The sequence below is a fragment of the Bemisia tabaci genome, chromosome 9 (assembly GCF_918797505.1).
Source record: "Bemisia tabaci chromosome 9, PGI_BMITA_v3".
Lineage (NCBI taxonomy): Eukaryota > Metazoa > Arthropoda > Insecta > Hemiptera > Aleyrodidae > Bemisia > Bemisia tabaci.
This window is the reverse complement of record NC_092801.1, coordinates 16,552,197-16,567,892: the sequence shown is the minus strand read 5'-3', so window position 1 is coordinate 16,567,892 and position 15,696 is coordinate 16,552,197. Positions and strand designations below refer to the sequence as shown.

The following is a 15,696-nucleotide window of genomic DNA, read 5'->3' as shown; positions in this document are numbered from 1 at the left end:
TGTTGGCAGGTGACCTGCTTATCTTCTATGCTTAGATTCACCTTCAAACGTTAAAATTGTACTTTAAATGAGAGGAATATTTTGAAGAAATTTGAGAGGCCCTAGAGTAGTAGAGATGATTTATAAAATGTTGAATTATTTTGATCAGCTATGATCGAACTAGGAATTCTACTCATGGTTTCCCCGTATCACTTTCTAACACTGTTTCCTCTCATTACAAATAGGAGCCTTGACCTTCTAAATAATGTTGGAAATTCTTTTCATGATACATTGTGGGCGTTACTTAATGACAACAGGCATTATTAACTTTCAAACTGAAGAACAACTTAATCAAACAAAAACAAAGTAAAATGACAACTTAATGTACAAACAGGCTTCTGCAAAATACTAAAGTTCAAAGACAAAAATTAAGGGAAAAATAAACAGCGAAACAGTACTCATTTATTCATTCTTTTTGGGTGGAAAATGAGTTTGTACCACTCTTGAAACTTCCCCTTTTTTTTATTACTTTATTGTTCTGGAACTTTTGCAGTTTGTAGCAGCCTTTTCTTGAATTAAGTCGTTATTTTAACTTTAAGAAGCTTTTCCTGGGTTTTGAAAGCATTTAAAGCTTTTGGGCACGAAAAGCATAAGAATTAACCAAAAGAGGCTAAAACCCAAACGAGTTGAAGTACTCCTTGCTCAGAAATGCAACTACCAGACCCATGAAAAAAAGTCACAACTTGTTTAGAATCTTAAAATCTTTCAGAGACTCAAGTGTTGGTGGCTTTGCCAATGTGCGTTAAAGTTCAATATTAAACGGATATTCATCAAGAGAAAACTCATCAGAGCACAAATTTCCCCCTATGACAGTCATGCTGTTTGGCGCAACACTAGTTTGCAATTGTAAAGCATTAGTTTCAGAGACTCCTCTGAATGTCTCAGAAGTAATTATGGAGCACAAACAACTAAGATCTTTCAGAGACTCAAAGACCGCTAATAACAAATAGAAAATATCACATGGCATTAATACTCACATGCAATACACATGACATAAACAGCGATCCTATAGAACTTATATTTTGTGCGGTAATCACTAGATCGCAGGCCAAGTCCTGTCAGCAGTGTCGCGACAATATCAGTCACTAATGTCGCAATGCATAGGGCAGCGGCAACTTTTATGTAACCTGAAACGTTCGAAACAAACTTCAGTTGCAATTATGTTTTTTTTCACCTAAAACATCGACACTAACAGCCTTCCATTCTGTCAAATTGACTGTTGATCTGTATCCAAGGTCAGCTAAAGGTCTGAGAGAAAAGAGATAGAAAACTGGTGGGAGACAGAAACTATTAACTTTCTCATAATATGGGGTGGGGTGCAAAGAAATTAAAAATTTGGTCACTGACACTATCGGATAAAGCATTATTTTACAAGAACTTTGACTCAAGAAATGCTCAAAAGCGTTAAACCAAATCAAAGCTACTATGATTTGAAGTTTCCAGTTCAAAAAATATCATTTTGTAAAAGAGGAGGACTTTTACGTTTTTGATGAGCAAGCTTGGGAGCTCAAAACTCCTAGGATTAACTGTAATTTAACGCCTTAAAGTGAGCTACATGAGTTGCACGTTATTCTTCTGAATACAAGAAAGTAACTTTATCAACAACTCATAGACCAAATTCCCAATTCAACTTCGCAGAAATTACAGTCCTTATTTCTTTTGGAGCTAGGCTCATTATTCCATGAACAGTCTTTCTCAGCTTGAATTCTCCAAGATTGCCACAGAAGTTAGAAAAAGAACTTCCCTGACATTTCCCGCTTTTCCCTGACAAATTTTGGTGAAATTCCTTGACAATAGAAGATATGACAAGTAGTTAAGAGGACATAATTGAAAATAGTTTTCAGGCAAAATTTGTTGTTCGAAACCCCAAACCCATTCTATGAAGCAAATAAAGGTGATTTGACAAATATGCCCTGACATTTTCGTCATATTCCCTGACATTTTCGTCATTTTCCCTGACATTTTCCGGTTTTCCCTGACTTTTTAAATTCCCTGACATTTTCGGGTATTCCCTGACTGTGGCAACCCTGTAAGTTGACATTACATCTGGTCATAGGATAGCAAATCTTTGAGACAGTTGTCTGCCAGTAAACAGTAGAGCCTGATTTTGAGTTTAAATTGATTGACAACCCATCTTCAAAAATATAGGTCACCATTACTTACCTACATCCCTAGCTGCAAAACACCCCGGTCCGACATCCTGTACATTGAATGGGAGAGGTGTGGGTGCGTTTTCCATAACGCAATGTGAAAATAGGCCTTGTCGCCACCCTGCAGCCATGAGCCAGTCGGTTGACATCAGAGCCATTAGCATCAATATTATGACAATCAGGCCACATATGAATGCTATCACCTGTAAACAGAAACTGGAAATTAATTGACAGTTGGGTGAGAGGTTCGAGAGAGAGACGATTGAGATTACTATGATATAAAGAAGTTGTTACAATTTAGAAATTTTTTTATTCACTTAATTTCATAAGTTATGACCTCTTTTTTGGTTTCCTCAAATTGAACATTTAAAGCGGAAGTAAACTTAAAATCATGATGCCCACTTAATAATTTATGAAACATTTTCTACACTGGTACCCTTTCAAAAACACCTCTAAACCGTTTGGGAAATTCAAGTTATGAGAAAGGTTGAGTAGTTATCCATCTCAGTTTGCCATTCACGAAAAGTTGGACATTTTTAACTTCTCCACAAAAAATTAAAAAAAGTTACATCAATATTTATAAGATGAAAGACATGTGAGGCTGATTTTGTTCTTGAGTAAATTATTTATTGGTGAAGTAAAATTGATGGTTACGCAAAATGCAATCTAAAATTTTATTAAAAGAAAAGATAGAGAGAAAAAGAAACATCAATTAAAAAAAGTAAAAACCATGTAAAGAAACTTCGAAAAAGGAGAGACGAGAGAGTAAATTAAAAAGTGAAGATAAACCAAAAAACGGATAAGACGTTAAAAGTAACATTGGAGACTTAAAGTGACTTCATGTTGGTGAAAAAATGTTTGCCTATATTTGAAATTTTTGAAAAGACTGAACTCGGGAGAGTGTTGATATTACAATGCAACTCTGTCGTGCTAAGGAAAAACGCCGTATGAACCTTTAGACGTTGTCACATTTCTTTCAATAAAAACCTAATTTACTGCAAAAATTGTGAATGTTTTTCTTCAATTTTTTCAGACAATTTTGTTGGCAATTTTGTCTAAAATGTCTTAAAATTTCAGGGATAAATACGCATATTCTTTCTCAAATATACATGTTTTATCCGGGGCGATTTGGCAACTCTCGAATGTTCATACGGTGTTTTTCCTTAGCATGGTAGAACTGCCTGAGCTGAACACTCAATCTTGTAATAATGCACAACAGAGCTCAAACATTTTTTTCTCTAATTGAAATTTCTTAACTTCTTAGCCTTCCTTTCCTCAGGAAATAGTGTGGACTATATCTTACCACTTTGTTACATACAGTTTGGGCCTCATTTTAAAGTGTTTTTTTCTCGTTAACAGCTAACTATACTGCATTTAAGCTAATGAACACCCTCGGTATTAAGGGTGATACTGTTTCAGGCAACAAGAAGAATATTAAAATTGGACTGCATTTTGCAATTTGGAACTATAAATTCTGGCTCTTCTGGAAAAAAAACTTATGAGCATAGGGAAACTAATGACACATACGTTGTTTTTAAACCGGGCTATAATTTATAGTTCCAAATTGTAAAATGTAGTCCAGTTAGTCTTAGGGAGAAATATCGATGGTCAAAAAGCAAAACACGTATTTCCGTTTGCAATATTTCAGACTTCCTGCCATTTTTTTTTTTTTTTTTGTAAAAGAAGTCAACGTAATTTCTTGAAAACATATTTGATTTTTTTTTTTATCTTGGAGCAGAATATCCTCCATTTTTAAGCTATCAAATGATCGACTTCTTTTTCCGAAAAATCAAAAAGCAGCGGAAATTTTGAAACTTCTTGATGGAGATACGTGGTTTCTGGCCTTTAGTTGCATCGATGTGATAAAAAGAACAAGACATGCTGGAAAAGAAAAAAAATAAAAAAAAACGCACACTGTTACAGAACTTAATAAAGCATCAAGCTACGGAATACACAAAACTGAAGCCGTTCTATTTCAGCAGGATACAAATAAAAAATACCTAAATGAAAATTAACTCGAACGATACAAGGAATATTACAAAATCGAACGGAATATAACACGAACACACTGGTTACCTGAGCAATTTGATTTGGAGATTCGGCCATTGCGGAAAATTTACTTCAACTCAACATAATACAAAAATCTGTGGTTAATCGAATTTAAATCTGATTATTAGGAGATTAGTTTCGGCACACGTTAAAATGTTTGTTAGATCAGCCAATCACCGAGAAGCATTCACAGGCCAAAATACTGGGTTTTCACTGAAAATGAAACGATTAAATGTTACATTAAATTGTATTTACACCCCGATAGAAATGAAACCCTGAAACAGGGTGTCTACTTTTTTTTCATTTTGCGAGATGTCTACTTTTTTTCATTTTGCGAGATCCTGATGAAATATAGATTTTTCCTGATTCTTGACTGCTAATTCCTGATTTCAAAATTATTCCAAATCTTTGCCACCTATTGCGAAAGTTTGCGACTAAGGTTGCTAATTTCAAAGGGTTGTGGTCTGAGCAGTGATGATAAGAAAAAAAGAAGGGCAACAAAAGTGCAACGCAATACAAAACCATCAAACCCATAATTTGACACATTTTCTTTTAACACAGGTGAAGTCATGTCCCTTGGACCTTTGCTAATAGTAATAATAAAAAAACAATGGACGGAGAAAAATCTCGATTCACCAATGTTTCATTCAGTTTCACTAATTGACAAGGCTGTTAATTTCAATAGGAATAAAATTCCCGGCTGACCAGGCAGACTTCCCCCAGTATTCTATTCATGATTCCTTTATTTTTTAGAACAAGAGATAAGGGCTGGGCTTAATAAACCTCATGAACTTCCAAAATTCCGACGGACGCTATGCTACGAAGGCTCAACTATCTACCACGAAAAAAAACAAGAACAAAACAGGGGTGACGAAAGATCTTGAACTGAATGACAAATCTAGACCTTGTCCTTCCCTGAAACCCTGCTGACCTGAAGTGGTCGATCCCTGTTCGTGAAAGAGGTTAGGTCCCTTCAGCCCCTCATCCTCACACAAAACTACACATCCTAGTTCGAACCACCCAAAAAGTCTTTCCTGAATGCCCTCTAAAACTCGCACCACTTCAAGAAAAAAAATAAACACTATCAAAATCTCAAACGGGCATTTCAACACATGCTTAAGACAGGTTAAATTGCGCCCCTCCGACCTTGTCACAAAACCACCCCACCAAAATTCAATCCCACGGGGAGGTCCATCCCAGTTATTCTACGGATTTCGCACCACATGGAAGCAAGAATCACACTCTAAAGAATCTCAAACTAATGCTCCAAAATTTTTTGGCCTACCACGACGAGAAAACAGGGAATCTTCGACTGAACACTTCGACACATATTTTCGGCTTAGGTTAGGTCGTGCCATTCAGATCCTCACAGAAACTACCCTATCAAAATTCGACCCCGTCAGGTGGTCCTACCAAAATATCCCGGGAAACTCATGCCAAAAATTACGTCCTGAAAACCCACTGACATACGCAGATCGGGTGCCTTGTAGACCCTCACCCAGAGCGACCCCGTAAAAATACAGCCCCAATGAGACACTACTGTCAAGTATTCACACTGAATTTCTCGCCAAATTACCGCCACTACTTATGTGGCAAATTTTACATTCTGAGTGAGTAAAAAAAAAAAAAAATCGGGGAAAAATACCGAAGGAAAACTTAATCCCGAACACCACGACACACTTATCCGAGAGCGAAAACGGATCACTTCACGGGCTGAGGCGCGCACTCACTCTGAAGGATAACAACGTTACCGAGGGAAGAAACTCTTACGGCGTTTCATGACGGGCCGAAAAACCAAACCCAAACAACCGAGAATCATATCATATACATATATAACGACGACGGGGAATATATATATTTATATGTATACATATAACGGATAGGCGGAACGGCCGAACATAAACAATCGCGAAGGCTCCGCAGTGCCAATTGCCAAATGGGCCAGTGACGGGTGATCAATGCGTGCTGGAGAGGCGCCGCGCGGCCGTTCCAGCTCCTTCGCGCACCCCCCCCCCCCCCCCCCCCCCGGAGGGTCGCGGGGGAGGGGGAGGGTGGGGCGCAAGCTCCGCGGCGCAACGACGAGGACGGCTCGCGCCCCCAAAAGCGCCCCTGCACGTCGCGAGGGCGACCCGGCGCGGCGGAGAGGCGGGAGGGGGTGGTTTCGGCTTTCCCGCGCTCTGGAGGAAGGTGGCGCCACCTGCGTGTTGTGAAAGAGCCCTGTCGGAGACGGTGAAGTTCGGAAACCAGCGGGCCGATCATTGAAATTTAAACCAGCCCGATAAGACATCGAATTGCGATATATTGCACGGTTAAGATAGGGCTATGTCTTGTCGTAAGCGGCGACATAGAGTCGATGACATTTCAATAATCGCCCCGCTGACGGGATTGATACAGTTCCTGATCTCGATTCTGCCTTCGGTGGGAGGGGGGGGGGGGGGGGTCCGAGTTTAAGGTCGCTGAGACAGGTTGGCGAGAGGTTGGTGATCGGATGATTTTTTCGGGAGCCAATAATGGAGTGAACAGAAAAGATGAGGAGTGAACGAAACTAATGCGAAGTTTTCAAGCAAATAAGGGGTCCTTATACTTCCATCATCGACACAAAAAAACATTAGCTGGACGAGAGCATTTCGAGGGATGTTGATTCAGTTAAGATCAATCTGAGTGAGTGTATCAAGATATGATTTTTTTTGGCCGATTACGGTGTGAACGAAAAAAATGCGAGGTTCTTAAGCGGATAACACAGCCACATTAAAGATCCTGACAATTTCCATCGACGCAGAAAACATTAGCTGGACAAGAAATTTTCGGGGATGTTAATAGTGGGGGTCCAATCAAAATCATTCCGAGTGTATTGAAAGATGATTTTTATGGGCCGATTACGGAGTAAACGAAAAAAATGCGAGGTTTTTAAGCGGGTGGAGGATCCTTACATTTCCATCGACGCAAAATACGGGCTTGACAGAGAATTTTCGAGGGATGATAAAAGTGCGGATTCAATCAAAATGTATTGGGGTTGTCTCTCGAGTTTTATTATTATTTAGGTACTCATTTATTCGTACATTTTTTTAAAAAAAAAACTAGAAAATATACCACCTTTGAACCTCACTGGAAAATAAACACATTGGATCTGGAGTCCAGCCTCTTAAAAAATCGACAAGAAAAAATACTCTTGATTCAATCAGATTTAAGCTTAAATCAAGAACCAAGCCTCTTAGTTTGAGCGGATTTCCTTTTGATTTAAGCTTAAATCTGATTGAATCAAGAGTATTTTTTCTTGTCAATGTTTTCAAGAATCTGAACTCTAGATCCAATGTGTTTTTTTTCTAGTGCTCCTGTAAATTTTACTTGGATTATAATGAACATACTCGCCAAAAAGCAGGTCAGAGTGTTGCATAGTTTTCTGTTAAAACAAATAAAACACGAGCAATCGTGAAACATGTTGAAATTAACAGAATGGGTTTTGATTTTAGTGAAATTCGATTAATTTGTCGAGCGGGTGAGGTAACAAACACTGAAGAGTGAATTTTGCAGAGTTGATTACGGAATATTTTGATTTTTGTTCCCTTCATTGCGCAGGCACTTCAAAAGGTCGCGTGTGATAAACTGATTGGCTTAGGTCTTGTTCAGTGATTTATTGGGACCTCAATTTAGAATCAATTTAATAAAGTTGAAAGTGAATTTCAGACTAAACTGAAAACGTAAGATCAGCGAATGCCCTCGGAGGCTACCTCGTCGCATGTAATGCAGACCAAAACAAAGGAGATCACTGTGCGGTCCTTTCTGCCTACTCGCAAATACGAAGGCACTTTTTCTGACGATCAATTCCTGACAATTTTTTAAAACAAGTTGATGCTACGCTAAAAACAATAAAATTTATGTTAAGCCACTTCCCCTTCATTCTTTCGCATGATTCTTTCCGATGTTTCAAGTCAGGGGTAGCATACTTCGAAACGATGCGAGTCGCTGCCGCGGCATTCGCAAGCGCAAGAAAACCCGAATCGCCTTCAATTATTTGGATATGCAACATGGACGTCCATCGAGCACGAATAGTTGTATCCAACCGTTGCCATTAAAAAAGAAAGCTGTGCGCCTTCATTCCTTCGTCGTTTCCCCTTGCGAGGAGACGTAGCAAGGTTGCGAAATTGACTCGAAAGATTCAGTTTTTTACAAAAATATGACTGTGCAGTTCTTGTCCAAAAGTGTCCGATTTATGCGTGTGATCAAAATAAAAATTGGTCACATTTTCAGTAAAAAATGTCCGATGGTTCCTTGGTAAAAACAAAATTGGCGAGTGTCAATGTTGCAACTTTGAAATGAAGTTATACGTTCTTCCGTCTGCCGACTGATCGTTGAAATTGATAGACAAAGCGATAGACAAATAAGAAAAACTAAAAATTAGGCGATCCTATTGGTGGAAGCAAGTGGTTGGAATGAGCAAATAGGTAAGTAATAGACTGACTAACGGCAACCCACTAAAGACCCTGCAGTTATAGTCCATCGATCATTCCCCCCTTAGTCTACAACGACCACCCGTTCCAACGACAGGGTTGCCATAATTTTATAACCTTCAAATTCCCTGATTGTTCCCTGACTCCAGCATTTTCTAATTCCCTGCCTTTCCTTGACATTTGAGCAAAATTTCTACGTTCATTTTTTCTCTTAAAATACGCTATTTTCCCGTAAACTTTGGAAAAAATTCCCCTGTTTAAAGATCATGTGATAGATAAAGGCATTCCAGTGGCAGGTTAAAAGGTGAGAAGCCTTAAAATGACCAGAAGGGTAAACTGTTGGAGGATCAGTGACATTTGAGCAATTAGTAGGTAGATGTGTCAGAGATTCCCTGACTTTCCCTGGCTTTTCCCGGTCGTCACAAATTCCTTGACTTTTTCTGGTTGCTCTTTGTTCTCAAGATCGCGGCAACCCTGAGCTAGGATCGCTCCATGTTCCATAAGTCTCCTTTCTCTATAGCTTTGTCTATCAATTTCAATAATCAACCCGGTCGGAGACTCCAATTTTCGCACGACGCACAGTGGATCGAGCCGATCAAAGAGGTCGGATATGAAATTTTTTACTAAAACTGCAAATTTTGATGTTTAAATCGTCACATTTTAAATTTTAAGGGGTGTTTCTGGAAGAAGATTTCACGAGGAGACCAATACAGCCACTTTTAAAATCTTAAAGTTTTGTGTGATTGGAGCTATAAGCTTTTAAAGTTTCCAAATTTTGTCCGACCTCTCCCTTTGACTCGATCTACTAAGCGACGCATAAATGGACCGAGTTTAACAGAAAGGAACCAAGCCACATCAGCTATTGCCAAATTTAACTGGGCAATTAAATTTTTTACGAGAGAACGTTTGTGCGGATTCCTTAGAAACTTTGAAGGAATTTGCTTCAAACTGTGGAGATTTTTCACTGAAATTTGCACGAAAATCCGCAGAACCGTTTTCATGTAAAAAATTGAATTGCCCATTTAAATTTGGCAATGGCTGATGTGGCTTGGTTCCTTTCTGTTTAACGCGGTCCAAATGAAGAATAATAAATCTATAAACTCGCCCGAATCACGCAGGCAGGCGAGGCGGGGGGAGCGCCAAAACTTCAATTAAGCAATGAGGAAACATAGACGTTGATCCAGAGCTGGATTCTCCGAAGATAAGCGGCCTAATTTAGAACAAAGCGGTTATACGACGTTGGTACAGTTAGGATTCCGACGCAGATAATGACGAGCTTGAAATACTGCCGTGCTAAGGAAAAACGCCGTATGAACCTTCAGGCGTTGCCAAATTTCCCTCGACAAAACGCGAATTTTCCTGTAAATTTATGAATATTTTCCTCCCCGTTTTACAGAATATTTAGTTCGCAATTTTATCTAAAGATTCTGAAAATTTAAAGGAGAAATATTCACAACTTTCCTCAAAAATGAACGTTTTATCGAAGGAAATTTGGCAACTCTCGAATGTTCATTCGGCGTTCTTCCTTAGCACGGCAGAATATTTCCCTCGTGCTAGACGAGACGATGAATTTGCGTAGACTCGAACTACTACCATCGACAGAGATCTACCGCCGGGATGATTTTCGGGAAAATGAAGGAAGCTTTTCGCGACTGAAAGGATGCGAGATTAAGTTTCAGATGAGACTCGAGAACTTCCCTGAAGCCAAAAAGCGGAGATTCCGAGGAGTGGGGCACGATCTCAGAGAACCTCACAAGTCTAATAAATCCTGAAGAAATTAGAGACTCCCTCTTACAGATAGTGTTGTGGGAACGCTTAAGTCTTTACAGGCTTGAGTTCCCCACATTCGGCTCCATAGATGAGGCGTGCTTTGCGTCATGGCTTTTCGTGAGAATTCACGGAGTTCCAGGGCCAGCGATAGAGATTGGTCCGTCGGAAGTTGACGCTTGTTTATGTCTAAACGTGAAGCTTCAGTGTCGCGGAAGTGCACACGTTTTGGCATAAAAAGATTCGGTGATCGCATGGGCGAGATCAGTCGCGAGGAATAGATTCCCGGATGGTCCGGTCAGTCCCCCCGTGAGAGGCCAGTCAAGTTTTAGAATTGTAAGTTTTCAGAGTGTTTTGTTGATGGAAGATTTTATTGTGATTATTATATTTTATACGAGAGTTATATGTGGTCCGTGTCATTTTCCTGACCTCCCCGCAACAATAGTATATTCCGCCTAAGTGCAGAAGAGAAGGTTTCCACAGAATTTAGAAGATGCAATTCCCTGACATTATTTCTCTGATTTTTCTGTCACATTTTGGGAAAATTCCCTGACAATTCAGGATATGCCAGGTGGTTAAAAAGACATGATTTGAAATAGTTTTTAGGCAAAATTTATTGTTCGAAACGTCAAACCCATTGTAGAAAGGAACTAAAGGTGACTTGACACTTTTTGTCTGACATTTTCGTCAATTTCCCTGACTTTTTAAGATTCCTTGAAATTTTCTTTTGACAAAGTTCATCCTGAATTTTGGCAACGGTTGAGAACCAAATCTCACGAAAATTGGTACTCCCCTGTACTTTTATGCCCTGAATTCGTAAATGATCTAAAAAAAACTCGAAATCTCAATTGAAGGAGAGGGTTTGGGGTGTTTTGGCTCTTTCAGTCTGGCCGTTCAGCCCCGGATCACCCTGTATAGCCTGATAATCATTATGATCTTTTCCTGAGGTCGTAAATAGTGAATTCGGCATAGTATGTAATACATGTGTAGTTAAAGGCGGTAAATTTACACCGCGGCAAAAGATAGAAACACGTTTTTTTTTTTTTTTTTTTTTTTTTTTTTTTTTTTATGATCCCGAAACAACTTCGTCATTTCGTTGTCTTGAGAACGTTTCAGAATAAACTGAGCTATTTTTGCACGCGCTACAACAAATAAAATATTACTCTCGGTCTTCAACTGGACCGAGTTCGACGGAGATGCACTGAGATGCATTAAGTTTGAGCCGAGGAAATGAGGGGTTGAGGGTTTATTCCTCCATATGCGACTCAAAAAGTACAGAATTAAACGACTATTCCTTCGTAAAAATAGGTTTTTTCAACGTTGAATTTTTAAAAGATAAAAATTAAGACTAGTTAAATTCATAACTACTTCTCGGTCAATTTTTTTCACTCCTTCTGGTAAACTCAAACTGAAGAACTTACATGCTTTTGCGGGGGAATGATCACGCTAAAAAAAAAAAAAAAAAAAAAAAAAAAAAAAAAAAAAGTACTTTTCCAGGAAAATAAATAATAAAAAAAAGAATTGGACGTAATTTTGCTAAATTGCCTTACAGACGAGTGCGAAAGATGGGGTGTGCCTGTGCCCTAGGAAGCTGCATAAGAAACAATGTAAAAATGGGCGCGATTCCCGTTGGGGAAATGGAAAAGCGAGATTTCACATTCTACCGAACAGAAGTAAGGACCAACTGAATGCGGGACTCATGAGCCGTGGGTATGGTTAAAGAGCGTTGTGAACAGGGCTCATGAGTTAAAACCGACCACTAGCGACCGCGGAGGCGGTTTCGTCGCCGCTGACGTCACTGGCGCTCTGTAATGGAGATGATGGATGTGTGAGGAATTTGCGATTTGACTGTTGGTTCTAATGTAAAAGTTCACGAGAAACACGATGGTGCCACTGGTTTCCTTTGAAATCAACCCCCAAGCTCAAAAAGAGCTCTCGAGTTGATGCCAAAATGGAGGGGACATCCCACGCTATCCTGAGAGTCCAACTCTACATCAAGACAAACTTTCCATGTAAAGATAGGGAGCAAATCTAGAGTTCTAATAAATATTCCTATGATACTGGTTATTTTCACTAAGTAGTATGCCTGTGTAAAAAATCAAGTAGAGTTATAGCATATTTTACCATCCTCCTTTTTAGTGCGGTTGAACTCCGGACCAGCCTGCAGTCACGAAGTATTTTATACAGTAAGTGCGCAAAAACAGCTTGCCTATGACTAAGATGCAAGCCGCATTGTTTTTGCTCGATTTCGGGTTGAGTGAACCCGACTTTGAACGCACCCCCCCCCCCCCCCCTTCAGCGGGTGCGGGCGGCCTTGAGCGGGGTCACCGCGGAGTGTGCACATTCTTGGAAAGCTGCAGCGTGGAACATGGCACTGATTGCACTATTATGAATGCACTCATTCATATGCTCGGCTGCGGAGGCTGCGGCCGGGCTGATAAATGATAACCGTGACGGAGCTTGCGCAACCAAGGTCAGGGATTCTTCTCGCCGGCGCCACCGGTGGCTGCTCGCTGATTGCGAGCTTTTGCCGCCGTTACTGATCGAATGATGCTCGGAGTCTATGAACGCACCAGGAGCTGGAGAGAGAAAAAAAGCCGGCTATTTTAAACCACGGTCGAAACGACGAATCGTCGTTGATTAGATCAATACTAGGGGGCTACGCCCCCTGGCCGCTACGCGGCCCAACCCCCTGAAGGCGCTCCGCGCCATCAATGGGCCGCTTCGCGGCCCTATTTTTGCCCTCCTATCGGTGTTAGTTTTATTTTTTCCCCTAAAAAATTACGATATAAGGTATACTTTACTTTTAGAATGAAATAATTTTTGGTTTTGATGAATAAAGAAACAAAATTATTTTTTTGAAGTCTAAAGGACGCGTTTTGGAATGACTACTTGATGAAATGTTGCAGTAAAACAACGAACATTGATAATCAGGTAATAATTAAGAGTTTCGGAAGACGGGGATCGAACCCACACCATGTTTAAAGTGAACGCTTCCGACGTCTTTGACGACTCGGCCACCGCTCTACCTGAGGCAGATAGGGCGAATCTTGTGTAGATAAGTGTAGAGCTGATGCGCAGGCTACACAGCTACTGCGGCGCAACCTCCTCGACCACTGCGCATCCTCCCGCGCATAGCGGTAGCAGTCTCGGAGCATTCTGAAAATTCACTCACTTTTATAACGTGATTGTAAAAAAACCTGGGTCCTATTTCCAAAATCTGAATAGAGCGGGCTCATCTAGGGCCAATTACCCGTCGATTACCGCAAAAAACTTAGAAATCGGCCCGGTAGAACGCTCAATCGAACTATGACAAAAAATATAAATTTACATTGTTTAAATGGGAGAATTCGCAACTTTACCACTTAATATAAAAAAACCTAGGCCATATTTTGAAAATCTGAAAAGAGTTGGCTTATCTAGAGACAATTGCCCGTTGATAGCCGCAAAAATCATAAAAATCGGCCCGGTAGAACGCTGGAACTAAGCGTTACCAGTTTCGCAAAATTAGGAGGCTTGAGAGCTTATAGTATAGATGGTGTCTATAAATATTTGGATTTGATTTTGCAATCAGGGATCTCTGTACATCTCTGTGCTCTCCGTAAGAGCACCTTCCTGCATAGGGAGGGAAACCAACAGTGTAAGTCGGCAATCACATAACTCGGTTTGCGACGTCGCAGACTTCCTGTCATACACTATTTTCTAAACGGAAAACTACTCAACGGCAATGGAGATGTTGCATGTGTGAGGAATTTGCGATTTTGCCATTGATTCTTATGAAAAAGTTCGCGAGAAACACGATGGTACGACTAGTTTTCTCTGAAATCAACTCCCAAGCTCAAAAAAAGCTCTCAAGTTGAGGCCAAAATGGAGGGGATATCCCACCCTACCCTCAGAGTCCACCTCTACATCAAAACAAGCCTCCATGCAAAGACAGGGAGCAAATAAATTAGCAGGGTTGTCACTTTATTTGGGAACTCTAAAACTGAACTCACGGTAACCCTGCGGATATATTTGCTCCCTATCTTCGCATGGAGAGATTGTCTTGATGTAGAGGTGGACTCTCAGGATAGCGTGGGATATCCCCTCCATTTTGGCCTCAACTTGAGAGCTTTTTTTGAGCTTAGGAGTTGATTTCAGAGAAAACCAGTGGCACCATCGTGTTTCTCGCGAACTTTTACATGAGAATCAATGGTCAAATCGCAAATCCCTCACACATGCAACACCTCCATTGGTTCGGAATTGAATCGTGTATCCAGACCTATAAATCGAAATGAAGGTGATTCGCGAAGCTACGGGTCAGACGTTCTCGGCCTCGGTTGATTCGCACAACCTGCAGTAGTGGACAGTCGAGGCACCATCTCTGGAACACTCCAACTCAGAGTGCAAGATTCGGAGGCCCCTCTGGGTTTTTCGGGACCTGCCCTTGAGCGCGGAGCACACCGGCCACAAGCCCCGAACATTGGAGGGCACTCTGAACTCCATCTTGACCCCCGATTCGCACCGCTCGAGTGCTCGACCGCGTCTTAAAAAACGCGGCACGCATCGGACATCGGCGACTAATTACCAGCCCGCGCGGCGCGGCGATTAGGATTTCGGGCTCCGTGACTCGCTGACCTAATGGTCGTTGCCATCGGGGCCTATGACGCATTCGGGGGCTTCTTGCGCCGATGACCGCTACTTCGCAACGTCGCGATGGAGCGTGTTGATTGCTGATGTCACGGAGACACGGAGAGAACATCGCGGTGACACCGTGGACGCCATGTTGACACTTCCGAAAAAAAAAAATTACATCGCACTGGAAAAAAAAAAAAAAAAACACATTGGATCTAGAGTCCAGACTCTTGAAAACACTGACAAGAAAAAATACTCTTGATTCAATCGGATTTTTGCTTGAATCAAAACGAAATCCGCTTAATTTAAGAGGCTTGGTTCTTGATTTAAGCTAGATTCTAATTGATTCAAGAGTACTTTTCCTTGTCGATGTTTTTAAGAGTCTGGACTCTGGATCCAATGTATGGTTTTTTTTTTTTTTTTTTTTTTTTCTTCTTCCAGTGCGGTTCTGTCGTGTGTACCTAGAGTAGAGCTGTAGAGTACCTTTATATGGAGAGTATTGAAAGCTCGATTTATGTAGCTCTTAGGGTCCAAAAGGGCGACAACGTGAAAAACGAAACTCACTAGAAAAGTGCCACTGTCAACCTATGCATTTGAAGGATCACTCAATGCGGCCGACAGCGCATTAT

General features: G+C 40.7%; 1 protein-coding gene across 4 annotated transcripts in view; it reads right to left on the bottom strand.

Annotated features, from left to right (window-relative positions):
• Positions 1-15,696, bottom strand: part of LOC109035168 (transmembrane protein 47) — a 32,138-nt gene that overhangs the window by 7,488 nt on the left and 8,954 nt on the right. For 2 of the 4 annotated variants that reach the window (XM_019048692.2, XM_019048693.2), the window contains 2 exons: positions 2,203-2,392; positions 1,017-1,166 (listed from right to left, as the gene is read on the bottom strand). In XM_019048692.2, coding sequence (XP_018904237.2) covers positions 1,017-1,166; positions 2,203-2,392 — 340 coding nt within the window. Of the gene's footprint in view, positions 1-1,016; positions 1,167-2,202; positions 2,393-4,265; positions 4,452-5,883; positions 6,198-15,696 lie in introns of those variants that run through there. The other 2 variants (XM_019048695.2, XM_072304360.1) reach the window with 2 other exon arrangements.